Source organism: Podarcis bocagei, assembly GCF_964188305.1.
Source record: "Podarcis bocagei genome assembly, chromosome: 5".
Classification (NCBI taxonomy): domain Eukaryota; kingdom Metazoa; phylum Chordata; class Lepidosauria; order Squamata; family Lacertidae; genus Podarcis; species Podarcis bocagei.
Genome location: NC_138129.1, coordinates 21,967,387 through 21,994,416, shown reverse-complemented (window position 1 = coordinate 21,994,416; position 27,030 = coordinate 21,967,387). Strand labels below are relative to the sequence as shown.

Sequence of the window (27,030 nt, the reverse complement as noted above, 5' to 3'; positions counted from 1 at the left end):
TTAAAATACAATAGTCTATTTAACACTAAAAGCTTCCCTAAACAGGGCTGCCTTCAGATGTCTTCTAAAAGTCTGGTAGTTGTTTTTCTCTTTGACATTTGGTGGGAGGGTGTTCCACAGGGTGGGTGCCACTACCGAGAAGGCCCTGTGCCTGGTTCCCTGTAACTTGGCTTCTCACGGCGAAGGAACCGCCAGAAGGCCCTCAGCACTGGACCTCAGTGTCCGAGCAGAACGATGGGGGTGGAGACGCTCCTTCATAAATGGACCGAGGCCATTTATGCTCCAGTGTCACGATGTCGTTGTGTACTATGATCTCACCTCTTGATAGCTGGCAACCCTTCTGCTGATGCTCTCCAATTTTGTGTCGCAAATATGCCGGCACTCAAATTGCGGCATGGTGACCACAGCATTGCTGAGGGACATAAGCCTTCTGCAGTTCCTCACAAAGAAGCTGTCATCTGTAGCAAAGGCCTCCAAAATCTAAAGCATTAGAAAACAATTACCTTGTTTGGTTGGAACACCAGGCCATAAACCTCTAAGCAGATGAAACATTGGAAATACATCAGCCAGGATTGCACAATTCCAAAGGCAAAAATGACAACTGGGCAGGTAGACATGCTTCCTGGCGTATTTCAAGGGAACACTTTAGAAAGGTAAATTGTAACGCAAGTGGTGACTCAAATTTTGTTCTTTGTTTTTGTGGAACCCTCATTCCACAAAAAGTGAGAGGGAAAGCCTGCTGTTTCTGTGGAAAGTAGACAGATTTCTAAGAATGTTTTGGAAGAGGTGGGGGTTGATTAACCATAATGTAGTAATGAGGTGTTGGATGACAGGTTTTTCTCTGGTGTGTCCCCCCGCCACTGTTTAAAAAAAATCTTTGCCAGCTGCAATCTGCCTCCAGTGAGTCTCAACATCTCTGCAGCCATCTGACTAGTTTTTGAGTTTCTTTAGTTTTACAGTTACATCTTCTTTTCCATACTATATACAATAAATCTATTTGACTTCCCACCCAGCGTTTCATGACAGTTCTTTATACATATTATTTGGCTGCACATACACTAGTTCTTCACCCAATTTTCCACACTCTCTTATCTTTTATAATGTCAACTGTTGGTCACAAAGCACCCCCTAACCTGGAAGTCATATTTAAGGTCCAATAAATATCCCCCTAGGTACTCCCACTCACTCATTGTCAATTTGTCATCTTGGTTTCTCATTTCAGATGTCATACTGGCAAGCTAGGCATATTCAATTAGTTTACATATCCGTTGTTCTTTCCCTGAGATTTCTCTTAATTTCCAATTTCTTGCATATACTATCCTTGCTGCTGGTTGTTGCATAAGTTGTGGGCTTTCTTGGGCAATTCATTCGCAATTACACCTAGAAGAAATGTTTCTGGTTTCTAAGGAAAGGTAAGTTTAAAGATTTTCTTTAACTCATTGTACACCATCTCCCATTAGGTTGTCTCCCGTCATAAGAGGGTCCTTTTTCATTGCAACTGGATTTTAACAGACTTCAATATATTTTAACACATTTCTATATACATTTGTAACTCTACTGAGCTTCAGGGACAGGGAAAGGTGGATGCCTGGTTGATGCATTAAAGAATAACACCGAATGGTATAAACCTTTGCTGTGAGGCTGAAGGACCCCTTAGGCTCAATGATCTTCTCCAGGACAAAGCTCCTGATCCCAGCAGTGCTGACGTATTCATACACGACGCCATGTTCCAGGTGAACATTGTCCACCGTTAGGCTAATAAGAGGAGTGTCTTCTCTGATGATTAACGGGGAGTCAAAAGTCTGAAGGGCCAATTCTGCAAACCAAAGTTCAGTCATTAGAAGAGCACAGAGATGGAGACAAGAGCACAAGCTGTAGCATATTGTCAGGGAGCTGCCATCAGCTCAGAGGCGAGAGGTGGAAAGGCAGCTGGATTACAGGGAGCCTCCAAAGATCGTGGGAAGCACCACTTCCTCAGCGGAGGAGGGAAGCCCCGCCTCTAGTGGGGAAGAGATGCAGGGCTCGGAGGATGCAAGAAAGAGCCAAGACACTGTGCATGAGCAAAGCGGGGGGCAGGTTCCCCCTTTACCCACATCCTCCCTGCGCAGTAGGTTTACGCGCAGAGAGGGGAGGCGTCGGATGGGGGTCAAGAGACTACTCTGCTGGGGAAAGTTCAAGGACCGCCCACTCTCAGATTCTGCTAGTGACTGAGCAAGACATGGAATTGAGACGTTCTGCAATAATAAAGCCTTTGAAAAGACCAGTGGGAATCTTGCCTGTTCGCTCTCGAGCAACCATGACGGTAGGCATAAGGCCAATTCCGAACTGGAGAGGAGGTGGGGTTGCGGGCCCACCCCCTCCCCACACACGCGGGGGCTGGCCCTTAGCCCCCGCGAGAAAGAGGGAATCCCCAGGCGTGACTACGACCCGGCCCGCCAATCGGGGAGGCGGGGCCTAGCCTATTTAAGGCTAGGGCGCCCGGGGACCGCCCTCTTTGCTTCGTTCCAGCTGCCCGGTTTTCAGACGGGGACTTTTTCGTTTCGGACCGGGACCTTTTCGTTTGTTTGGCCTTTTTCTACAACCGTGCCTCCTGACTTGCACTTGCTGCCGACTGCCTACAGAGCTGAAATCACTGGGGAGAGAGCTGAAATCACTGGCACCTTTGTGCTCAATTTGGTCGGCAGCAGTTGGCTGGCGGAGGTGCTCGGTTGAGCGTTTGGAGGGTTTTAGCCACAGCATAGAGGGAATTTTGCTGGGTTGCTTGTTCAACCATCCGGGCGAAAGGAGATCCGGAAAGCGCCACCCCAGTACACGAAGAATTTATTTTGTTTTATCGCCGTCTGAGCGTCGGGAAGAGTAAGGATCCTGAAAGTAAGGCTATTTGGCGCAGCTGCAGCGCCGAGCCTCGCAAATTGCAAGCCTCGCCCTCCAGGACCTGGCCCGGAGCCGGTAACATATGCAGGGATCGGGAGAAGTTGCGTAGATATTCCTAGATGTTTGTCTAGAGGGGGGCTGCGATCTGCCTTACCCGTGATTTCCTCGAAGCCATGAGCTTACTGTGAAGGATTGCTGTGTAATTCTCTGTGGTCTGTTTGAGCAGGAACCAGCTGGGCGGTCACGTGTTGAAGCCCGGGCGCTCCTTTTTGTTAAGGGCAGTGGAAGCAGTAGGATTAGCAACCAGCGCTATATCTAGCCTTTTACAGCGAAGCGCAGGCAGCCATCTTTAACAAGGGCTTGTATTGTGGGCATAATTGTTATGCATAATGCATAACACATATCAAAAAAATTATCAGGATCCCTGAAGCAGCACAAAAAGCCATTATGCACAGGAGGAGTGAGAACATGCCATAATTAAAAGGCCCTCTTGGCATTTATGAACACTGCGATCTTACTGAGTTCATTAAAAATAAAAACAAAAACCACTCCATCTCATGGGTGTGTCCACTTAGCACAAAGGAGGACTTGACCCTTCCAACTCTACAACAAATTAGAGTCACAGGAAGAGGGTGGGTCATGAAACTACACATCTCAGGTGTCAAAGGCCACTGTAAAGGCGTGTGTATGTATATGAAGTACAACTCCCATAATCTCTGGCCTCATGAAACCTGGGATGTATGGGAGGTGGATGTTTAAAACATTTGGCAGGGACTACAATGCTATCCCTGTTATATGAACACTTATTTGAGAGCGAGTACCACTGAACTCCATTTCTGAACAGGCACGATTAGGATTACACTGTCAATCATTCAGCCAAAGCACATGCCATCACACTGCGAGTCAGCCAAGAGCACACAATGCAAATATGAATATTCAAAAGCTTTTAAAAACGTGATTATCACTGATGAACTTTAAAAGCCCTCCTCGCTTCTGCTCAGTCAACAAAACTACTTGGAATTCTGGCAGTGATGCTTCTGCCAATTATAAGCCATCAAAAGCAATTTTAAAAGTCTTGTGATGTCTTGGGAGAGGGGGTGACACTGACAGGTAGTACTAGGCACAACTGGTGGGGCTGGTTCTCAGACCTCTTAGGATCCTATTGAGCAAACACTCAGTCTCAATTTTAAAGCACGTTTTAATTTCATTCATTGTTTTGCTGAAATATGGAGCTATGCAACATCCTATTAAGGTATTATTTATATTTGCATCCCACTCTTGCTTGAAGAAACTCAAGGTCTCAACGCTATACCCAGTTTTATCTTCACAATAACCCAGTGGGGAAAGTTCAGCTAAGTAAAGCATACAGTGGTGCCCCGCAAGACGAATGCCTCACAAGACGGAAAACTTGCTAGACGAAAGAGTTTTCCGTTTTGGAGGTGCTTCGCAAAACGAATCTCCTATGGGCTTGCTTCGCAAGACGAAAATGTCTTGCGAGTTTCTGCGGGGTTTTTTTCCTTTCCCCCCCTTTTTCTAAGCCGCTAAGCCGCTTATCAGCTGATCCGATAAGCCGCTAAAAGCCGCTAATAGCACTAATCCGCTAATCCATCAATGGGCTTGCTTCGCAAGACGAAAAAACCGCTAGACGAAGAGAATCACAGAACGGATTCTTTTCGTCTTGCGAGGCACCACTGTACTTCCTTTCAAAGAGAAGCTACATAGGCAAAATATCAAATGGGACTCAGATGTCTTAATACTCTCATCTCTTGCCATCTTGGTCAGTCCCTGTGTTATAGCTTCAGCCAAATATAGCACTGTCAGTAAATAGAATCCCACAATCCCCTTTTCTCAATAACATTCTCATTAAGAATCCCACAGTTTAGCTAGAAGTCAGTCACATCCAATTTGGGGTAACAAGTTGAGAGAAAGACTGAGCTGGCATCCTACGTGGCACAAGGGATGCAAGTAATTCAGTAAAATATAAAATAAAAACATTGCCCAGTGTGATATATGTCAACCACAAGCAAAGGCACTGTGCAATTATGTTGGGTTTGTGGCTTGACATTGCAGCTGCCAAGTCAATTTCCCTATAACACTGCATCCAGGGGCTCAGTGATTTTCTCTAGTGCACAGCTAAAGAGGTCAATAAAAACAGATGTACTGTTTTGGAGACAAAGTTTGTATATACGAAACCAGTGTGAGAGACCACAAAGGAGGAGATGCAGGAATGAAGTTCTGCACATAGGCTTCTCCTTGTGGCATCCTGAGTGATCTACCAGATTCCTCACCCACTGACTCACACTTGTATAGCACATAGCAGGAAACTGGCATGGTCCGGGGAAATGCCCAGTCTCCAGTCCCTGTAATAGGCAAGGGTTGAATGGCAACCCTTGAAGACTGTCTGCTGAAGACAAGAAAAGAACCCCTGTTCCAAATTAAACATCCACAGTATACATTCAGGTATACATTCAGGAATGTATACACAGTATACATTCAGGTATAAATTATTGTCTCTGTCACCTTGCCTAGAAGAAAGGCACATCTAGCTCCCATTCTACTGAAATATAAAACTGCATTATAACGAACCAGGTCATTAGTCTATCTAGCCCAGTACTTCAGATGGCAGTGGCTTTTCAAGGTCTCAGGAAAGTCTTTTATAGACCTACTATTTGAGATCATTTCTAAGAAGGGGGGCCAGGAGGACTTTTGCATCACCAAGCTATCCCTCCCCACCCCAACGCTATCAGAGGACAGCCACGGATCACTTACTAGATCATTTCCCTCATTGGCAGGGAATATCTTACCTTCGTCTTGCTGGCTGTCATTAAGGGGATTATTTTCCTCGACTGTAAAGAGATCTCCTTTACAAGATTCAGAATGACTTCCGTTCAGGTATGAGTTGGAAGCTGACTGCCGAGCTCTGTCCTCTTCGGCATCTTCATGCGTTCGGTACACCCATTGATAAAAACCCTTCCAAAGAAAGCAAGGATGTCAGAGAGACATTCTCCCAAGTTTCACTGCACATTGGCTTTTGGATGGATTTACAGGTATCAGCAACCTGGTCTGTTCCAGATGTTCTGGACGAGCATGGCCAATAATGAGATGAGTATGGCCAATGATGGATGGCCAATGGGGGTGATGATGAACATCAGGCAAAGGAGAAGAATGATAAACAGGACCAGGAAATGTGAGAAAATCTCGTTTAAAATATCTGAAATCCATATAGTTAGAGAGAACATCTGAACAGAGCAACCACAACCCCACCAACATAGAGCCAGAATTACTCAAGATCAAACATCCGGTGGAAAAGGAACAGTCTTCACAGCTCTGTGAAAGGCTTACAATATGGGGACCACATGAACCTCCACGGGGAGGGAGTTCCACAAGCTGGGTGGTACTGCTGATAAGGCCTGGTCTCACATGACTACCAACCATGCCTCATACTGAAGCAGGATGTGAAGCAAAGCCTCAGATGATGATCTTAATAACTGAGCAGATTCATATGGGAAAAGGAAGCCCTTAAGATACTCTGGGCCAAAACTGTGTAGAGATTCTAACATGACCTCTCTGTTAGCTCCCTGTTAAGGGAGAGGCAGTAGTCACAGTTTATTAGCGCCAACAGTTTGCAGCAAAAAAAGGAGGCCTGGAAAGGGTTAAATCCCCACTCCCAACATTCCACAGTCCAGATCCACCTCACCTTCCCTCTGCAACTATGTAAATGCCCCTCCTTCCACCCATGGCTGCTATTCAAATAACAAGTCTGGCTCATTAAGTGCATAGAGGTGCTTAATGCATTGTCTGGTTTGACCCTGACAGTGCCATGATATCCCTTTTTAATACAGTGGATGGAGAGAGACCCTTGTGATGGAGGAGAATAGATGTTTTGCTGACTCCTCCCTCTTCCTTTTACTGTTATAAAGTAAAAGCTCCCACTCTATTTATAATGTAAACATATTTGGCGTGGGGGGGGGAGTGGTTCTTAAAATACATTTTGGCAACCTGAAAATTATCTCTCTGTTCTTCAGTCCTTCTTCCAGCCACTTCTTGCATTGTGCAATCACAACATGCAATACTCACCGTCGTGCTTCAGATGTAACAGATTAAGCATGTACTACGTTATATTTAAAACAGCTGCACATGTCCATTTCATTTCATTGTGGACGCAAGGTGGAACAGATGTGTGTAGCTGCTTCCAGCATGACACTGCACAATGATTTTGTTTAAAGCAGCAGCAGCATTGAGAAGGTACTACTGAAGGCTGGGATACATTTATTTTATTTCTTTCTAATACAGTGGTACCTCGGGTTAAGTACTTAATTCGTTCTGGAGGTCTGTTCTTAACCTGAAACTGTTCTTAACCTGAAGCACCACTTTAGCTAATAGGGCCTCCTGCTGCCGCCATGCCACCGTCATGCGATTTCTGTTCCCATCCTGAAGCAAAGTTCTTAACCCGAGGTACTATTTCTGGGTTAGCGGAGTCTGTAACCTGAAGCATCTGTAACCTGAAGCATATGTAACCTGAGGTACTACTGTATAGTGTTTTAACCTGGTCATCTTTACAGTAATTCTGTGGGACTATGACTTTACAGATGAGGAACTGAAGCAGAGAACTAGAGTGGTCCTGCAAAGCTGTGCCCGAGTAGGGATCGGGACCTGTCTTCCATATCAGAGTCCACCAGAGTGCGACAAGTAAAGAGGCATTGCATTATCCCCCATCACTCCAAAGAATTTTCCCTCTACTCATCAGTTCCAGTCTTCTGTCCGCGGACTGCTTTTTCTTCATCCTGTGGTCTTGATGAAAACTGCCTCCCTCCAATGCTGCTGTTTGCTGTTTGATATGGGCAATAGCAGTTGGGGGGGGGATGTATTTCATTTTGACTGTAGCATGGAAAAATAGGGGTTAAACCCCCACCACACACAAGACAAATGCCCCACCCCATGCCACAGTCCCCAGTCTTGAACATTTCCCCCTGTAGCTTCTCTTCAAATAACAAAAGTCAGCGGCATTAAATGCATAAAGTATTTCAGATATCTATTTTGGTCCTCAGTGAATAGAGATAGGCTTGAGAGGATTGTGCAGAAAAGCCCCAAAATGACATTTTTTGTTGGGATTCCCCAAGGGAAACACTGGCCTATTGGATAAATTTAGTCTAATCAGTTAGAGCCACAGCACAGTTTTTGGTTTAAGTGGGATGGGAGTGGAGTCAATTACTAAGAAATATAAAGTGCACTGAATTTCGTGAGAAGAATGTTAGCATCTAGAGGAGAGAGCTCTGCTTTTAAAACTAGGATACAACAAAAGTCAAGAGATTTTATAAGGTGGAATGTTCAGGTCTCAGAACCAAATCTAATTTAGTACTTGGGGTTGTCCCTGCTAACTAGACAGAAGCAGCTTTTTGCCAGGAATATTTGAGGCTAAGATAAATATGCAAAGTTCTGCTTTCATGTGAATTCTAAGCACCCTCCCTCATTGATGAGGGGATGTAAGTTCAAAGCACACTTACTCAGCAGAACAGTTGCACAACAGCACGATACAGTGTTTTCTTACCTTCTAGAAGTATTATAAGAAAACAACTGCCTCCCTAACCAGTTTCTCACGCCCATGCACTCACCAGATATTCCTGCTGCCTGTTCCTGTATGCCGCAAAGTGCTCCAGAACCTCAGTGCAATTTTCATTCATCACGTTATTCCCGCTCACTTTCAAGACACACTGCCCTGGGTGAAGGCCCACAGCGCTAGCTTCTGATCCTTAAGAGAGGTGGACAGGAGAGGGGGTTTAGAAAGCACGGCTACAGAGTAAGCAATAAATAAACAAGCTATTTCTGGTCAAGTGAGTGGCGGATATGACAGATTTTCTGAAGCAACCCTAGATGGGCCATTGGCTCTTCTTAGGTTCTTCTAGTGTAAGCTGTATTATACAGAGTCAGACCTCTCCAGAGTTTCAGGCAAGGAGCATTTCCACCCCTAACAAAATATGTCATGGATTGGACCTGGGACTCTTTTTTCTACCCCTGAGCTACAGACCTTTCCCCCAAAAGGGAGGGAGAAAGGTTAGTTCGTTTACAAATGATCCTACAATCTGTTTAGAAGGTTAATCCTATACTCATTTATCTGAAACTCAATGGGACTTCATTCTGAGTGACCATGCATCATCGGATTGCACACTGAACTACTTTTCGTTTTAGATTGTCTACATTCAATAAGTTTATATCTTGCCTTTCCTACTGATAGTACTTCACACATCATAAGACTGGTGGGAGCGGCAAGCTGGAACCAAATCTAGACCTTCCAATGTCAGCGGCTTTTTCTGGAATAAGGAGCCTGAAGTGGAGCAACGAAAAGGCCCTGCTCTGTTATGCAGACAAAGCAGAGCAGGCTTCCAGTATTTATTCCAGGCATACTAATAAAGAGGCAGCATATTGCCTGCTAATAGTAGGGATCGATGCTGCAGAGATTGCAGAATAGAAGGGATTGACCTCTAGGTGCCTCTGCCTGACAAGGCCAGCTCCAGATCTGATGAAGCCCTCAGCCAGGTTGACATCAGTGGCCCTCTACCCACCCATGAGCTTACCCAGCAAATGGGGCTTGCATTCTGTGCCTTTTAAATATGGTGCCAATACAAGCCCTGGTAGGATTTTGTTCCACTCAGGAGCTCCCAAGTAGAGCTGATCCCAGCCCAAAATGTGACTTGCAGTTGGTGCTGGATTTGGTGTTGAATGCAAGGTCCAATTTTCGGCAACAATCTTTGCAGCTTGAATTCAAGCCACAGCTGCACAGCTGACTCTTTCTTTGCAACTCTGGATTAAACTAAAGCCAAGGCCACAAATAAAGCAAAAAAGCATCGGAAGCAAACCTACAGTTCACTCCCAGTTCTTCCTTTGAAGTGACTGACAGGTGGACAGCCCCACCCACCCATCACATGGCCCACGGAGGGTGAGCCAGATGTAGATCCAGCCCACCAATCAGGCCCAGTTCCCCACCTCTGATGTGAAGTGTTGAATTTAGCACAATCCACTACATAGCATCTTGTTTTAATGTACCTTGTTAACATTTTTAAAAGGCAATTAGTGTTATAATTCAGACACAGGGCATCAGGGGCGCCGACTTATAAAAAATATTGGGGGGGCCCATACCGGGGTCCTGCCGCTGGTTCGCTTGGGTAGCCGGGAGAACGCAGTTCGAGGTGGCGGTGTTGGGGAGAGACCCTCGCTCAGGGCGCCACTAGACTTGGCGGCCGGCGGCCTATCTGGGGGGTTTTGGAGCGTATTTTGGCAGAGCGATTGGGGAGGAGGGGGCTTGTTGCCGGATTCTTCAGCTGAGCCGGAGATCCGCTGCTGGGGGTCCCTGGGCCGAGTTGTGAGCACGGCCTGCTGAAGGGAGATTCAGCCGATTGCGCGACGGGGACGGCCGGGGCTCTCCGGCTAGGGCGCGCGGCTGGCTGGCTGGCGAGGGAGCAGGTGGGGAGGAGGCAGGGGTCCTCACTCTCTTAGGAAACGCACCCGCGCGCCCGATTGCCACGAAATCCGAAGGGTGCGTGTGTGGAATTAAAAAGCAAAAACGAGATACGGGCAGGGCAGGCAAAGAGTTTTCTGCAAGAGGATGGAGGGCAGGTTGAAGAGAAAATCACTCAGGATGAGACAGTCAAATCAGCCATGATAAAATGGGCTCAGGATATTGGGTATAACATCATGTTTGAGGACTGGGAAAGGTTATGGACCACCGGAATGAAATTCACGGCATGTAATGCCTTGAAGGAAAATATTATGAAAATGATTTATAGGTGGTACATGACCCCAGTCAAGCTTGCAAAAATATATCACCTGTCTGATAATAAATGTTGGAAATGTAAGGAGGCTGAAGGGACATTCTTTCACCTCTGGTGGACTTGTCCAAAAGTGAAGGCCTTCTGGGAAATGATCTATAATGAGTTAAAAAAGGTATTTAAGTATACCTTTCCCAAGAAACCAGAGGCCTTCCTCTTGGGCATTGTTGGCCAGAAAGTGTTAAAGAAGGATAGAACTTTCTTTATGTATGCAACTACAGCAGCAAGAATACTTATCGCAAAATATTGGAAGACACAAGATTTGCCCACACTGGAAGAGTGGCAGACGCAATTGATGGACTACATGGAACTGGCTGAAATGACTGGCAGAATCCGAGATTTGGGAGAAGAAACAACGGAAGAGGACTGGAAAAAATTTAAGGACTATTTACAAAAACAATATAAGTTGTATGAATGTTAAAAATTTACACGATTCGGAAACTATAGCTTCAGCAATTAGATTTGGGAAACAGGAAATTATATTTTAAGTAAGAAAAGGTCAAAATCTAAGGTATACTATGTTTAATTTAAGATATAAGTAACTGATGAAAAGTATGTTAAATTTAGAGGTATAGTATTTGAAAAGTACAAAATAAGGTACGAAACAAGGTAATAATTTGCTGATATCTTTATTATAAAGAATGCAGGGTAAGGGAGATGCGAGGAAGTCCAGTTAGTTATATAAAAAAATGTGTTGAATGGTTGGTTTTCTTTTCTTCTTTTTCTTTTTTTCTTTTTCTTGTTCTTTTACTTTTTTCTTCAGTGTATGTTTCTAACTTTGTATTTGAAAACTTAATAAAATATTTATATATAAAAAAAAGAGAGAAAATCCTTTCGCTTTTCTGGGGCGCAGGGAAGTCTCAGAGCCGGAGGTTGGGGAAGGGACCCCCTTTGCTCTGCCCTCTTCTCCCGTCTTAGATTCGCATGGGGGTCCCCGCCCGAGCTTGCCTGGCCACCGGGCCACACAAGGGCCGCGCTCTACGCGGCACACCTTGCTAGCCGCGCAGCTGTCCTCCGCGGCTGCGGAGCGGCCCTGCGCCGGTGCCCAGCCCCTCTGGGCGCCCGCTGCGCTGCCAATGACAAGCGGGCGACGTCGCGGGCGGGGAAGGCGTCGCTTTCTTTCCCGATCCTGCATCCTCCCAGTCTTCCAGCCCTTTTTTGGGTTGGAAGCTCGTCTCGTTCGCCCTTCTCCTTTCTTCACCCTGCGCGCAATTTTCCTCCCTCGTCTCCCTCCTCATTTCTCCTTCCTTCCTTCCTTCCTTCCTTCCTTCCTGACTGACGGGCTTGGGCTCGGGCTCAGGCTCCGGGTCGGGCTCGGGCTCCGGGTCGGGCTCAGGCTCAGGCTCGGGCTCGGGCTCCGGGTCGGGCTCAGGCTCAGGCTCGGGCTCGGGCAGCCACAGCGTCGGCGGTGTTGGCGATCGGCGGCGCGGGGGGATGGCCCTCCCGGGGGAGCCGGCGCTGCTCAATGGGGTTGCCAAGGAGACAGGCCGGCCGCCCCCCTCCCCCGGCCCGGCGCCCCCCGCCGCGCCGGTGCCCGTTATCGAGCTGGTGCTCGCCGGGCGCCCTATAAAAGCCGCGGACGCGCCCACCGACGCCCGAGATTATTGGGGGGGCTGAGCCCCCCCAAACGAATTTTTGAGGGGGCTCGGGCCCCCTCAAGCCCCATTGAGTCGGCGCCTATGCAGGGCATGAGTCATCCTATAGGTTACTCCTGTTTTCCAAGATACAGCTCAGCTACCTGTATACAGCTCCCCTATTCTGTGTTCAAAGCTCATTTCACATCCCCCTTTCTCACCTCTCCCCACAGCATGAACATACGGTGGTGCTGCTCCTCGAATCTGGAAGCACAGCTTTTCACTGCAATCTGGGATTTTGATAATCCTGTCAAAAATAAAAGGGATGTGGGTGACAACAGTCCTGCTTAGTTACATCACTGGTATTCTGTGCACATGTGGTTATTCTTCATCATTTATTAAGTAATGTCTTGGGCTTGGATTCTAAGGGGAATTCTGTGACTATAGGCAAACAAACACAGCTCAGCAGTCAGATGGGGGGGGGGGATCATAAGGTCACATGAGAATAAAATGGAATCCAGCAGCTCTAAAAGCTCTTTCACCCAGAAGCAGGGATGTCACGCTGGGGAGTTTTTCATGACTAGTAAATTCATGCTATCCTTAATTCAGTATCATTTGTATGCTAAAGTTATTAGCTCTGACGCATGAGGCATACAATGAACATTAACTATATAAAAAAGGTATGAGTTATAATTTTATAATACATGGTTTAATGTGTACGTTTGCTCTCAAGACTGCACTAGAGTGTAGAATTGTAAAATGTTTACGTTGCCTTCATTATGATAGACATTAACATATATAATATTAACTGCTCAGAATCAGCTTCCAAGAGCAACCTGGATTTTTCTGGCGACTTACTCTTTTGCCTTGATTGCCACAAGAAGCCGAAGAGGTCTCCGAGAGCAGAAAGACTGGTTCAAGATGGTCTCCACCTCTTGAAATGGGCGCAGGAACACCAGATCCTCATTCATGGAATAAATCTTCCGCCCAACCTGCAATCCAGCCATCTGAAATGACACACAGAAGTTATAAACCACTCCACGCTTATCATTCTATGCTTTATCATTTGAGTAGCATGTGGCAGACGGTATGTGAGATAATAGATTTACAGCTGAATTCTGGGCAGCCCAGGATTTCCTTGGAAGCTTATCAAGTTTTCCTACAGGAGAATGTTATGTAGTGTAGTTTCACCCTGGGCCAACAGGGGGATACTGTATATAGTTTTCACTCAGGTCTGTAGATAGTTTTCACTCAGGTCCGCGGCAGTTAGTTTAGGTGGGAACTCTGAGCTGTTGTGGTTACAATGTTGACAGCCGGCTGCCTATAAATACAGGCCGGCTGAGCTGTTCGCAGTCAGTTCTATTCCAGCTTGTCTTAATAAAGAGCTACTTGAAGAAATCGCTGTGCCGGCTGCTATGTCAACCCACTACTTAATACTGGCGACGAGGATGGGATGGATGGACATCAGAGCACAGCCAGATGCGGCCAGCCTCTGAACTGAGCTGAATCACAGAGCGAAATCACTGAGCGAAATCACTGGGCAGAACCAATTCAGAGCTGACTGTTCTGGCTAGAGCACTGTGTTCCATCCATCGCCCTTCACGCCGGCATCGGAATCATGGCTTCACTTGTGCCTCTACCGCCGTTTGCGCCAGCCTCTGAGTCATGGGACTCCTACCTCGCTCGGTTCGACTGCTACCTCCAAGCCAACGAGCTGACAGCAGTATCATTGGATCGGAAGCGGGGCCTATTCCTCAGCCTCTGTGGGCCTGAGGTGTTTGAGACGGCCCGAGCATTGGTTGCGCCTGAAGCAGTCCAGGCAACACCATGGGACACGATCCAAGAGAAGCTCCGCAACCACTACGCACCAAAGCCGTCCAAGATTGCTGCCCGCCATGCGTTCTACCACCGGAACCAGGCAGAGGGGGAGTCAATCAACAACTACGCCACCGCCCTGCGACAGGCTGCAATGCACTGTGAGTTCCGAGACTTAGACGATGCCCTGATGGATCGAATCGTCTGCGGGGTCCGGGACATCCATCTGCAACGGCGTCTCCTAGCCAAGACAGACCTCACGCTACAGAAAGCCATTGAGGAGGCTGTGGCCTCAGAAGCTGCTGAACGCTCCGCCCAGGAGATCCGCAAGTCCAGCAGCCCGCGTCTTGCTAGGGGGCCAGTTCCGGTGCATCATGAAGAGGCCAGCAGTGATGAGGCATCCTCCAGTGAAGACGATGATGTGCACCAGACAAAGCGGGAGCGCAGGAAGCTCCAACAGAAGTCCAAGGGCCAACCGGAATGTGCTGGCTGCGGAGGCGACCATTCCCGTGCCAAGTGTCGATTCAGAGACGCCATCTGTAGGAGGTGTTCCAGAAGGGGCCACATCGCTAAGGTCTGCCGATCGGCTCCGTCTGACACCCCCCCTTCATCGACTCGCAAGTTCAAGTCTTCACTCCAGTCTGCCAAGGAAAGTTGTTTCGCTCTCACCAACTGCCGCTGCCCGTCTGGAACCACGATTGGCCAAACCGACTCGTCTACGCGACGCAAGCTGAACGTCACGGTACTCATTGAAGGAGCTCCATGTGACATGGAGATCGACACCGGGTCTGCCCTGTCCGTCGTGTCATGGAGCACCATCAAGAGACTGGTACCCAGAGTATCCAAAAGGCAACTCGACTCTCACCGCGTACACCTGAGAGACTACCAGGGAAACGACATTCCCGTGGTAGGCGTCGGCCGGTTCCGGATCGCCTTCAAGGATTTTTCGGGCCTGCTCCGGTTGGTGGTGGTCGAAGGTCAGCGGCCAAGCCTCCTAGGGCTAGACTGGTTTGATGCCCTCGGCCTGGAAGTCACCGGCATCAACTGCATCTCTAACGCAGAGACTGAGGGTCTGGTCAAAGACTTTGCCGAGGTTTTTGACGGCACCTTGGGACAATATACTGGTACGCCCATCTCCTTTAGCCTTGATCCACAAGTCGCCCCCATCAAGCTTAAGCCACGCCGGGTTCCCTTTGCTCTCAAGGCTAAGGTGGACGAACAACTGGACAAACTGATCGCCCAAGGAGTTTTGGAGCCCGTTGACCACGCAAAGTGGGAAACCCCCATCGTCACGCCTGTCAAGCCAGATGGGTCGGTGAGAATCTGCGCTGACTACAAGTGCACAATCAACAAGGCACTTCAGCAGCACGCTTATCCGGTTCCTGTTGTCCAACACCTGCTGCATTCCCTGGGTGAGGGTAAGGTCTTCGCTAAGCTGGACCTTGCCCAAGCCTATCAACAACTGCCAGTCGATGATGCCACTGCTGAAGCCCAGACGATCGTCACCCACCGGGGGGCATTCCGTTGCCGCCGGTTGCAGTTCGGGGTGAGTGTGGCTCCTGGCATCTTCCAAAGCCTTATGGAGCGTCTCCTGCAAGGGCTTCCGGGCGTGGTACCATATTTTGATGACGTCTTGGTGTCTGCAGAATCACACCAGCAGCTGTTTGAGCGCCTCCGTGCCGTGCTGACCAGGTTCCAGGAGGCCGGGCTCAAGGTAAAGAGGGAGAAGTGCCTGATTGCCGTTCCACAGGTAGAGTTCCTGGGCTATCTTATCGATGCCTCCGGCCTTCATCCAACCACATCCAAGATCCGCGCTATCCAGCAGGCCCCCACCCCAAAGGACAAAACGGAGTTGCAGGCATTCCTGGGGCTGCTGAACTTTTATAACATGTTCCTGCCCCACAAAGCCACAGTGGCTGAGCCTCTTCACCGACTCCTTAGCACTAAGACGCCTTGGGCCTGGGGTCATCGAGAGACGGCGGCCTTCAACGCGGTCAAGGCTCTCCTTTCTTCAGACAGTGTGCTGGTACAGTACAGTGAATCCAGGCCGCTGGTCCTTGCCTGCGACGCCTCACCTTTTGGCATCGGTGCTGTCCTTAGTCACCGTTTCCCAGATGGAAGAGAAGCACCGCTCGCCTACTTTTCCAGGACACTATCTCCGACGGAACGGAATTACAGCCAGCTCGACAAGGAGGCATTGGCACTTGTGGCTGGAGTGAAGAGGTTCCATGAATACCTCTATGGCAGGACTTTTGACCTCATCACTGACCACAAGCCACTCCTGGGCCTCCTCGCCGGTGATCGTCCAACTCCACCGGTCCTCTCACCACGCATGCTGCGATGGACTGTTTTCCTGGCTGCCTACCACTACCGGCTCATCCATCGCCCGGGGAAATCGATGGGCCATGCCGACGCCCTCAGCCGTTGCCCTCTTCCAGCATTTGTGGAAGACCCGGCTCCAGCTTCATCGCTCCTTCTGATTGAGGATCTTCCGGCAGCGCCTGTATCGGCTGCCACTGTGGCCTCCGCGTCTGCCCAGGATCGCACCATCAGCCGGGTGCTCAACTGGGTGTGGAGGGGGTGGCCACAAGGGCCTTTTGCATCGGAGTTCCAGCCCTTCGCAACCAGACAACATGAACTCTCAGCTCATCGCGGCTGTCTGCTGTGGGGAGACCGCGTCGTGATTCCCCAGGGACTCCGTCAGCGCGTCCTGGAGGCTCTGCACGTTGGCCACCCGGGAATTGTCAAAATGAAGGCGTTGGCTCGGTGTTACATCTGGTGGCCTAATATGGACGATGCCATCACTGCCTGGGTATCCGCCTGTCAAGCGTGCCAAGAGTCGAGGCCTGCACCACCGGCAGCTAAGGGGCACACCTGGGAGACGCCAAAGACACCCTGGTCAAGGGTGCACATCGATCTGGCTGGCCCCTTTCACGGCCGGACCTTTATGGTAGTGGTGGACGCCTATTCCAAATGGCTGGAGGTCGCCCTGATGCCCTCCACCACTACCGAAGCTGTCATCCGGGTGCTGCGAGGCCTGTTTGCAACGCATGGGTGTCCTGATGTCCTTGTCTCTGACAACGGACCGCAGTTCACGTCAGGCACGTTTGAGCGGTATCTTTTGGGACTGGGCATCCGCCATGCCCTAACGGCACCTTTTCATCCATCCAGCAACGGGCAAGCGGAAAGAATGGTGCGCTCGACAAAAGAGGCACTGGCGCGCCTGGACCGGGGAGACTGGCATGAGCGGGTCGCCGAATACTTGTTCGTGCAGCACATCACTCCTCATGCGGCCACAGGGAGGAGTCCTGCTGAACTGCTTATGGGCCGCCGCCTCAGGTCACCGCTCGACCGGCTACACCCAGACTTTGCCGTGGCTGAACCCCCAGGCTGTGCCAACGCACCACGGTCATTTGTCCCAGGAAACCAGGTCTTTGCCCGGAACTATGTGGGGGACATTCCTTGGGTGCCAGCCACAGTAGTGGGAGTCACTGGACCTCGCTCGTACCAGGTGGCACTCGAAGACGGACGTCTGTGGCGACGGCACATAGACCAGCTTAGGCGCAGGGTTGGCGACTTAGACACTACCGAGGTGCCCCCAACTGCGCTTGCGGCTCCAGAAGAGACACGTACAGATGGCGAGGCCCCACCTACACCTCCCTCGCAAACTGCCAGCGTGGAGCCGAACCAAGCCGTCTCAGAACAGACTCAGACCACTCCACTTGCGGAGGCTCCACCCACAGCAGCGGATCCAGGGGAGTTGGTTCCAACGCCACCTAGGGTCGCACCACAGCCTCAGCGAGAACTGTGTGGCCCTCCGGACTTGGCTACCAGTCCCCGGCGGTCTGGCAGAGTTTCCAAGCGCCCAACTCATTTAAAGGACTACGTTGTTGGACAGGTATCACTGTTGGTCTAAGTATGGGAAATGTAACCGATATGCTTTTGTGCCTAATTGAACCATTACGCGTAGTGCTGTATATAAGGAAACCATTACGATTGTAACTAACGCCTTATCTCGGTGGGGAGGGGTGTTATGTAGTGTAGTTTCACCCTGGGCCAACAGGGGGATACTGTATATAGTTTTCACTCAGGTCTGTAGATAGTTTTCACTCAGGTCCGCGGCAGTTAGTTTAGGTGGGAACTCTGAGCTGTTGTGGTTACAATGTTGACAGCCGGCTGCCTATAAATACAGGCCGGCTGAGCTGTTCGCAGTCAGTTCTATTCCAGCTTGTCTTAATAAAGAGCTACTTGAAGAAATCGCTGTGCCGGCTGCTATGTCAACCCACTACTTAATAGAGAATGTCAGGTGTTTCATTCTGGGTGTGTTCTAGATCACACAAGATCACACAAGAGTAAGGTTGGCTTTTTATTTACCTCTGGTCCCCAGATGTCACTGAGCTACAGTTCCCATGAACCCTAACCCATAAGAATATGATTTTATTAAGTTGGGTGCTGCCTATAAATGTATACCAGAACCTTTTTTTATCAATCAGGATTACTGAATGTTCTTTCAAAGGGTGAGAGAAAACCTAAACAAATGTGAGTAATGATCTACAGTGGTTTCTGTATTTCCTCTGCTTTTGCTACTCTTTATAAGTGAGCACAGTTATCTGGATAATGAGATGCTGGCTTTGTGCAAGAGCTATCTATCGATTGGACAAGGGCCAAAATGCTTTTGGATACAGCTCAGTGAATTATCAGACATCTGCTTGTCAATTGTTCCTTCAAAGCATGGCAGTAAACATGCCTCCCAATGGAAGAATGCTTTTGTTGTTGCTCTGTGTTGATATGTTGTGGTTGTATCAATCACAAATCAGTTCCATAATTAAAACATGCAGAGATGAAGCATTGCAATAAACACAGAATTATTCTACCATATGCAGCGAGAGTAGGGAACCTTGTTCAACCCACGTGGCAAAGGGGTGTGGAGCCAGGGGCAGAAGTGGGTGAAGTAACAGGGGTAACTCTTGCCAAAGTTAGAGGTTTCTACCCACTTGCACTTATATATTGATCTGGTCAATCAAGAGGCAAGAGCACTTGAGGATGGAGGATTGGGAAGGGTGGCCAAGACAGATGTGAGGGCCAGACAGAGATGTCTAGAGGGCCGCATTTGGCTCCCAGGTCTGAGGTTCCCCACCATGGATGTAGATAGATTTCAAATAGAATTAAAGCAATCTACAGCAGAGGTCACCAACATGGTGCCCATGGGCACACATTTTCCCACCGTGACCTTATCTGATGCCCACAGGGTCCCCTCCCCCATTTCCCATACTGAAATTAGACATTAAACAGGCATTCTGTTGTGGGCAATAGAATAAGTTGTGCTGCAGTTTGTCTGGTTTGTGAGTGTGATCATGGTCCTAAAAATGATTGGCAGCCCTTGATCCATGGACAAATGAAAAATAAGCATTTTGCAATTCAGAAAATGCGCACAATTAGATTGTCTCTTTTTGTTATCATTGAAAACGGGACTATTTCTAGGCTTGAAATTTTTTGGGGGTAATGTCTCTTGAAATGAGAGAAACAGAATAAGATTAACAAGTTGACAGTCAGGAATTCAATGTCCTATATACTGTAGCTCCATAAGTAGCAGACTGCTTCAGGCAAAATTTACAAAACAGGCAAAATTTCCTGATTTGCATCATATGTCTGAATTTAGGTTTTCTTGATTGAGAGCTTTGATTAAAAAATCTTTTTTGGTATAGAATAAAATCACAGTCAACTTGTGGAAGTGACTGATTAGTTTGGGTTAAAGGGATATATTAGCAGCAAGGGGCCAATTCTTACATATCCCCTATTTTCCAAAGGAAGAATCAGGACGCAACATTCCTGCATTGCAGGGGATGGATTAGATGACCCTTGGGGTCCCTTCCAACATTACAATTCCATGATTCTATGACATGAGCTGCAGGGTCCAGTTGTGAGTGAGAGATGCAGGAAATAATGGAACATTGAGCCCTATGCCTCTATGCCCATCACTTTATGTGTGGTGCATATGAATACAGATGTGCAAACATTTTTATGTGCTGTTTTAACAACAAGCATCAGATATATACAGCATGGCCTATGGAACAAGTAGAATACTTAAAAGGCTCAGTTGTGAATTGCAGTCACTCACATTCTTGAATTTCTATATGGGCCGCAGACACCCAGGGATAATAATACCTATGTTACTGGTTTGCTGTAAAAACTACTAAGTGCTACATAAATGCTGTTATTATCTTCTCTGGCACCTGAAGCATGGTCCAGAACAGTTCCAATTCAGATCCATGTAAGAGAACTTCATTTACCCATTGTGTCTGCCTGTCCAACACAATAAGCTAGCGCATTAAGAAAAAGGATTGCTTTGGTTAAGCTCTTTGTGGGCTTCCAGATAACCACAAGGCCTGCCAAAGTCCCAGTTTTTAGATTAATCACTTGCATCTGCAGAACCTGCCTGTTGTTGACTTTGGTTATGCAGATGGGAGCAGGCTAGTGTTGCTAAGCAACGGCAGCACAGGGAGACAATACTGCATCTCTGGGTCTTCTTTCTCAAAACCTTTGGGAGGCAGAATGGGGGGAGATGGGATGCTTAATGCACCCCGATAAAGGAGCTGATCGCCGAAGAATTGATGCTTTTGAATTATGGTGCTGGAGGAGACTCTTGAGAGTCCCATGGGCTGCAAGAAGATCAAACCTCTCCATTCTGGAGGAAATCAGCCCCGAGTGCTCACTGGAAGGACAGATCCTGAAGCTGAGGCTCCAATACTTTGAGAAGAGAAGACTCTCTGGAAAAGACCCTGATGTTGGGAAAGATTGAGGGCACAAGGAGAAGGGACAACAGAGGACGAGATGGTTGCACAGTGTTTTCAAAGCAACCAACATGAGTTTGACCAAACTGCGGGAGGCAGTGGAAGACAGGAGTGCCTGGCGTGCTCTGGTCCATGGGGTCACGAAGAGTCGGACATAACTAAACAACAACAACAAAGGAGCTGCACACACAGGTGGATACCCAGACTTCACATGCTGCTGCAGTAGAAGGTCCCCAGTCTACTGAGAAATCCTGACAGGTGAACCTGTCACCATGATATCACTCAGCAATGGACCAGCACATATGAAATCATCAGTCTGCAATAGATGCCTAGGAGGAAAGGCTGCAGGTGGATAATTAGCTGGGGGGAATGTCTTGTGCAGGGTTAATTAAGGGGCACAAAGGGGCCCGCTACCAGGACAGGGCTGATAAATGGGTCAGTGGTACATGCCAGGAACTGGTGGCAAAACCCACCTCCAGGGAGGTAAGAGCTGCTCAATTCATTATGTGTCATAGCCAATGTAGACCTGTCACTGGTGCTGCGGATAATCCAATCCAACCAGCACCTTATTACTACTCATTTCCCAAATTGTGCACACCAAGAATAAGGAAGAGTGCCCAGCACTCCCTCGGACAAACTGATAATAGTGCACAGTGCGCTAGGCTATCTCACCTCAGGACAATTGTATTAAGGGGTCTGAAATATACTCAGAGTCGCAAAGTGATTTCATGCTCTTTATTCAGCTCATAGTGGTGAGGAGGAATGAATGAAAGTCCCCTCACAGTATCTGCTTTATATACATTATTTACACAATGGGCTGCACATGATTGGCTAATTCCGGAATTCTACTGCAAGCCAATCAGGTTGTGGATTCACTTCTATCTGGAGCAGGATTGGGTGGTTCCTGCCAACCAATCATACTGCTGCATTGTTCTAGGACCAATCAGACTGCTGCATTCTGAATCCTATTGTTCTAGGACCAAACAGACTGCTGCAGTTTGGATCCTATTCAACTCAGTACACAACACAGGGTCATAGACACACAGTGGCTTTCACCAGTCAATGGCCAAATGTGGTGGTCTTATCCAGCTCACCTGCACTGAGGGACCATCCTCAGGGTCTGCCCGACATTATTTAGCTCTACCTGAGGTGGAGCAGCAAATGCTGCCCACCAGTGCCGCAAACTCAGACAATATTCCTAGTACTACTGATTAAGCACAGAATTGGCTTTAAAGAAGAATTTTGTTCCAGATCGGTAGGTAGACCAAACATAATCTACACTACTGCTCACCTGCTTCTTCTTTCCAAAGGACTCAACTCAACATATGAATTCCTCAAACCCAAAGAACCGAGACAGGACCATATACCATGCTAGAAGGCATGGTATATCCCAGAAATAGGCAAACGCGGCCCTCCAGGTGTTTAGGGACTACAACTTCCATCATCGCTAGCTAACAGGATCAGTGGTCAGGGATGATGGGAGTTGTAGTACCAAAACATCTGGAGTTTGCCTATCCCATGGATTTATACATGGTTTCTCTCCTCCTCCTCTTTTTTGGCTGTATTTACCCACTAAGATTTACTTGTGTATCCTGATCACTTCATATTCCTCACCATCTGCTGCCCTAGACAGCTGCCTCTCTTTGCCTAATGTTAGGGCTGGTCCTGAAGTAGGTGGTTGGTCAGACCAAACACCTCAACTTAAAGGAGTGAAGAAAAGCACAGAAACAGGAAGTTTGTGGCAGAGGAGAAGTCATTCCATCAGATTAGAAGCTTTTAGTTGCCAATGGATCAAGAGGTCAAAGAATCTGGGAAGATAGGGTGCCTACGGTACAAATATGTGAATTCTTCCAGATTCAGAAGGGAAATGGGTAGATGTTACCCAGAACTAACTTAACGAAGCTGAACATATATTAAATCATAGTAGACCTTTAACAGTGGCCAGATGTTTTTTCAGGAAAATAGTATTTGTATAAAAGCCGATTTGTTCCTAAGAAATTTAGAACTGAAGATGAGAACAAAGAGTTGGCTGATATCAATCTGAGCGCCACTTCCAATGTCACATTTTTGCTCCATGAAGAAGTACATTTGGAATAACACAAAACAGAATGTCACGAGTGTAAAATCTGCATGGATTTCATTCAAAAAGTCTGTAAACACTTTTTGCAATCAACTTCTGAGATATTTCCTGAAAAGCCCTCATCATTGTGAAATAACATTTTACATATTCACTCTTCCATTGCTTAAAAATATTATGGAAGAATATTCCTGGCATGATTAGGAAGAATCAGAGTGACATAGCAAACGGTAAAGAGATCCTTTGAATGTGTGTTTAATTTGTTTGCCAAGGGATTGCAGAAAAATGGCAGAATGTGGTACTAGGTAAAGAATGCCAGCTTTCGTTTAAAAACAATAAAATAATTTCTAGTTCTTGAGGCTGTAAAAACATGCTTGAAAATGTGCAGCAATGCCTGATGAACTTTCAAAAGCCAGAATAATACTGAATAAAATATCCTTGGCCAAAACTGGGGTTCCAGTGCCTGCCCATCCCCTTTGCCAACAAAACCAGAATTATGAAGAATAAAGGGAAGGGGGAACCATTTCAGAGAAAGTAAGATAAATGCTAAGTGATTCTGATTTGCACAGTTGGGATAATTTGCACAGGTCACAGAACTTCTTATGGCACAGCATACAGATTGCCTGGGTGCTGAGTTTTAGTTTAGGGCGGGCTACCCTATCTATTGGGACGCGGGTGGCGCTGTGGGTAAAACCTCAGCGCCTAGGACTTGCCGATCGCATGGTCGGCGGTTCGAATCCCCGCGGCGGGGTGCGCTCCCATCGTTCGGTCCCAGCACCTGCCAACCTAGCAGTTCGAAAGCACCCCCGGGTGCAAGTAGATAAATAGGGACCGCTTACCAGCGGGAAGGTAAACAGCGTTCCGTGTGCTGCGCTGGCTCGCCAGATGCAGCTTGTCACGCTGGCCACATGACCCGGAAGTGTCTGCGGACAGCGCTGGCTCCCGGCCTATAGAGTGAGATGAGCGCACAACCCTAGAGTCTGGCAAGACTGGCCCGTACGGGCAGGGGTACCTTTACCTTTACCTTTACCCTATCTATTAGGATGCGTGTGGCGCTGTGGTCTAAACCACAGAGCCTAGGGCTTGCTGATCAGAAGGTCAGCGGTTCGAATCTCCACGACGGGGTGAGCTCCCATTGCTCAGTCCCAGCTCCTGCTAACCTAGCAGTTCAAAAGCACGTACATGCGCACCCTTTGCGTATTCCATGCATGTTGGTGTGAGAGAGCATGGGATGTCTTTGGCCACACCAAATGCTGGCAGGTGACCCCTGGAGGGTTGGCCAGTGGTGAATCTGGCCTGCGGACCAAAGAAGGCTAGCCACTCCAGCATTAAAGGCGAATTACTCAATCGGCTCATAATGCTTTCCTTGTTTACTATTACAATGGTACCTCGGGTTACATACGCTTCAGGTTACATACACTTCAGGTTACAGACTCCACTAACCCAAAAATAGTGCTTCAGGTTAAGGACTTTGCTTCAGCATGAGAACAGAAATCGCATGGCAGCGGGAGGCACCATTAGCTAAAGTGGTGCTTCAGGTTAAGAACTGTTTCAGGTTAAAAACGGACCTCCGGAACAAATTAAGTACTTAACCCGAGGTACCACTGTATATTCTAATGGATTACTGGATATTGCTTTATTTTGTTTATGTGGTTTATTTTAAAGTTATGCTTTTAGCTTCACTTTTTTGTATTGGATCAGATTTTTATAAGGTGTGTGATCTTTGCTGTCTGTTTTGTTGTGTCTTCAGCCTGTAAACCAGGCATAGGCAAACTCGGCCCTCCACATGTTTTGGGACTACAACTCCCATGATCCCTAGCTAACAGGACAAGTGGTCAAGGATGATGGGAATTGTAGTCCCAAAACATCTGGAAGGCCGAGTTTGCCTATGCCTGCTGTAAACCATCATCGTGTATAGTAATATAGGAAGGTGGTATACAAATTAAAAGTGAAATGAAATGAAATCTAAAAGCTCAGCAATAAGAATGTGGGTGCTACCACATTCAGACTATTACTATTGGTTCATCTAGCTCAGTACTGACTATAAAGACTGCCGGGGGGGGGGGGGAGAGAGAGAGCCAAAAACGTATTTCTATTGGGCACCCTGTTCTCCCCACCCCTCCCTTCCCTGGAGAGCATCAGGCCACCAGAGGGTTTTCCAAATGGTCTGCAGCTGCTGCGCTGGCCTGGAACCATATGCCGGATAGCTTTGTAGTATCAAAAAGCAATTAAAGAGCCAAAGAATGCAATAAAAGGCATTACTGCTAGGTTTCAAATCTTCGCGAATTGAGCCGACGGCTCTCCTGTTCACCAGGATTTGGACTGGGTTCATATTTAAAGCAGTATCTTAAGGAAGGGCAAATGGTCAAAGCAAGTTTTTCTTCAAAGGTCAAGACAAAGATTCCTTTGCAAATTGTGTGCTTCTATAGTCTCAAAACACAGAGAGATTTCCCTCCCCACCCCAACACTGAAATATTCTATGGGCAGCTTTCCAAGGAAATGACGAAGGGATTATCTGTTAGGCAGTGGCTTACCAAGAGGCTTGTATTCTGCTAAATCACAGCCTAGTGTAACATTTAAATGTAGTCAGTACTGGTAATTACAAAAATAAAAATAAAATAAATAAATTCTGTAGTGTGCATTTGAAACCATAGAGCTAGTATTTGCAAATGGCTCCAGTGTTCCACTTTTGCTTAATTTGCCTATTTCTCCCCTCTCTTGTGATCTCTAGCACACCTATGATTCTGAACCTGTATATACTGTACATATATACTGCATATACTGTAATATTTATGTCCCAAAATATTCAGAATCTGCCAAGCCTCGGATACTGAGTTTCAAACAAGGAATGCAAATTTAGCAACTTTCTGCAAAACAGGAACATTTGCCCAAAAGAGAGAGTGCTGCATGCATGCAGAATTAGAAATATCTTTGAATTGTTCCTGAGCATATATGCAACCATCACAATTTACACTGTGTGACTACCTCCAATATATAATGCACTTTGTAGACTTGTATATCTGCCCAATGAATGGTGACTTTTGCAAACAGGGAACACCTACCAGCAAAATTACAAGAGTGGGTTTATGAAATTTGTCCTCTAAATGTGTTTATGAAATTTGTCCTCTAAATGTGTTTTCCTGCTTGGCAGGGGGTTGGACTCGATGGCCCTTGTGGTCTCTTCCAACTCTATGATTCTATGATTCTATGTGTTCACATAATAGGGGAACAATTGGTGGCTTATGTACATTTTTCCCCTTAATACATCAGACCAATGCACTATGTGGGTGGCAAAGGCAGACAATGCTGTTCTTGAGTTAAGGAGCCATATATTGTCTGGATCAATCTGCCCAACTTTTATGAATCCACTCTTGACAGTAAGTACGCATCCTTTATTGTGAACATCCTGGGAAACTATAGATTGATAGCATGGCTGGCTTTGAAGGTTTTAGCTCTCCTCTTCCCATTCATTTCCATAATCCAGACCACCGTGCTTTGGCAATGTGCACATAGTCCTCCTGCTTGGTGACTGTGGTGGCAGTGTTTAAAAGACCACATTATCTGCACATGTTTGTTATAAATGTGCATCCTAGCAAAAAAATCACTATCACACAGATGCTCACACACATGGCTCTATCTTAGAGGTGTCATTCAAACCACCAATCTATTCCTGCAGCCACTGCTGGTGAGATTTTGAAAGCGGGGAAATTACAAGCTTTATTGACCAAAATGTACTACCCCATAAGTTGTGTTGCACTTTTGCTCTCTCACTTTCTCAACATGGCCCAGTGTGTTGGGCTTTCCTTAATTTATTGTCTAGATCACTGGTGTGAAGTCTTGTGTTAAAGGCAGATAAAACTAGTGCTATTATACAGATGATACTAATTTCCAGTTGACATAAATGCTTTTGCCTTGAGGAATCAACAAGCTGTGCCATGGGAGATTGGTGACCAGAATCTCCTGTTGCTGTTGTTTTTCACTTCAAAGCAGCTATGAAGGGCTGTTAATTTGGTCCTGGATAGGGGATGCTTAACCATTTCATCCTATGCTGTTCTCTGGACCTAAATTCCCTACTC

At 47.3% G+C, this 27,030-nt stretch overlaps 1 protein-coding gene across 1 annotated transcript in view; it reads right to left on the bottom strand.

The window, feature by feature from the left end:
- The window catches only part of PREX1 (phosphatidylinositol-3,4,5-trisphosphate dependent Rac exchange factor 1), a 245,342-nt gene that overhangs the window by 28,321 nt on the left and 189,991 nt on the right, over positions 1–27,030 (bottom strand). Inside the window, exons 18-23 of the mRNA XM_081195969.1 lie at positions 13,130–13,278; positions 12,493–12,578; positions 8,487–8,623; positions 5,679–5,844; positions 1,629–1,816; positions 319–480 (exon numbers count right to left, since the gene is read on the bottom strand). Coding sequence (XP_081052095.1) covers positions 319–480; positions 1,629–1,816; positions 5,679–5,844; positions 8,487–8,623; positions 12,493–12,578; positions 13,130–13,278 — 888 coding nt within the window. The remainder of the gene's footprint in view (positions 1–318; positions 481–1,628; positions 1,817–5,678; positions 5,845–8,486; positions 8,624–12,492; positions 12,579–13,129; positions 13,279–27,030) is intronic.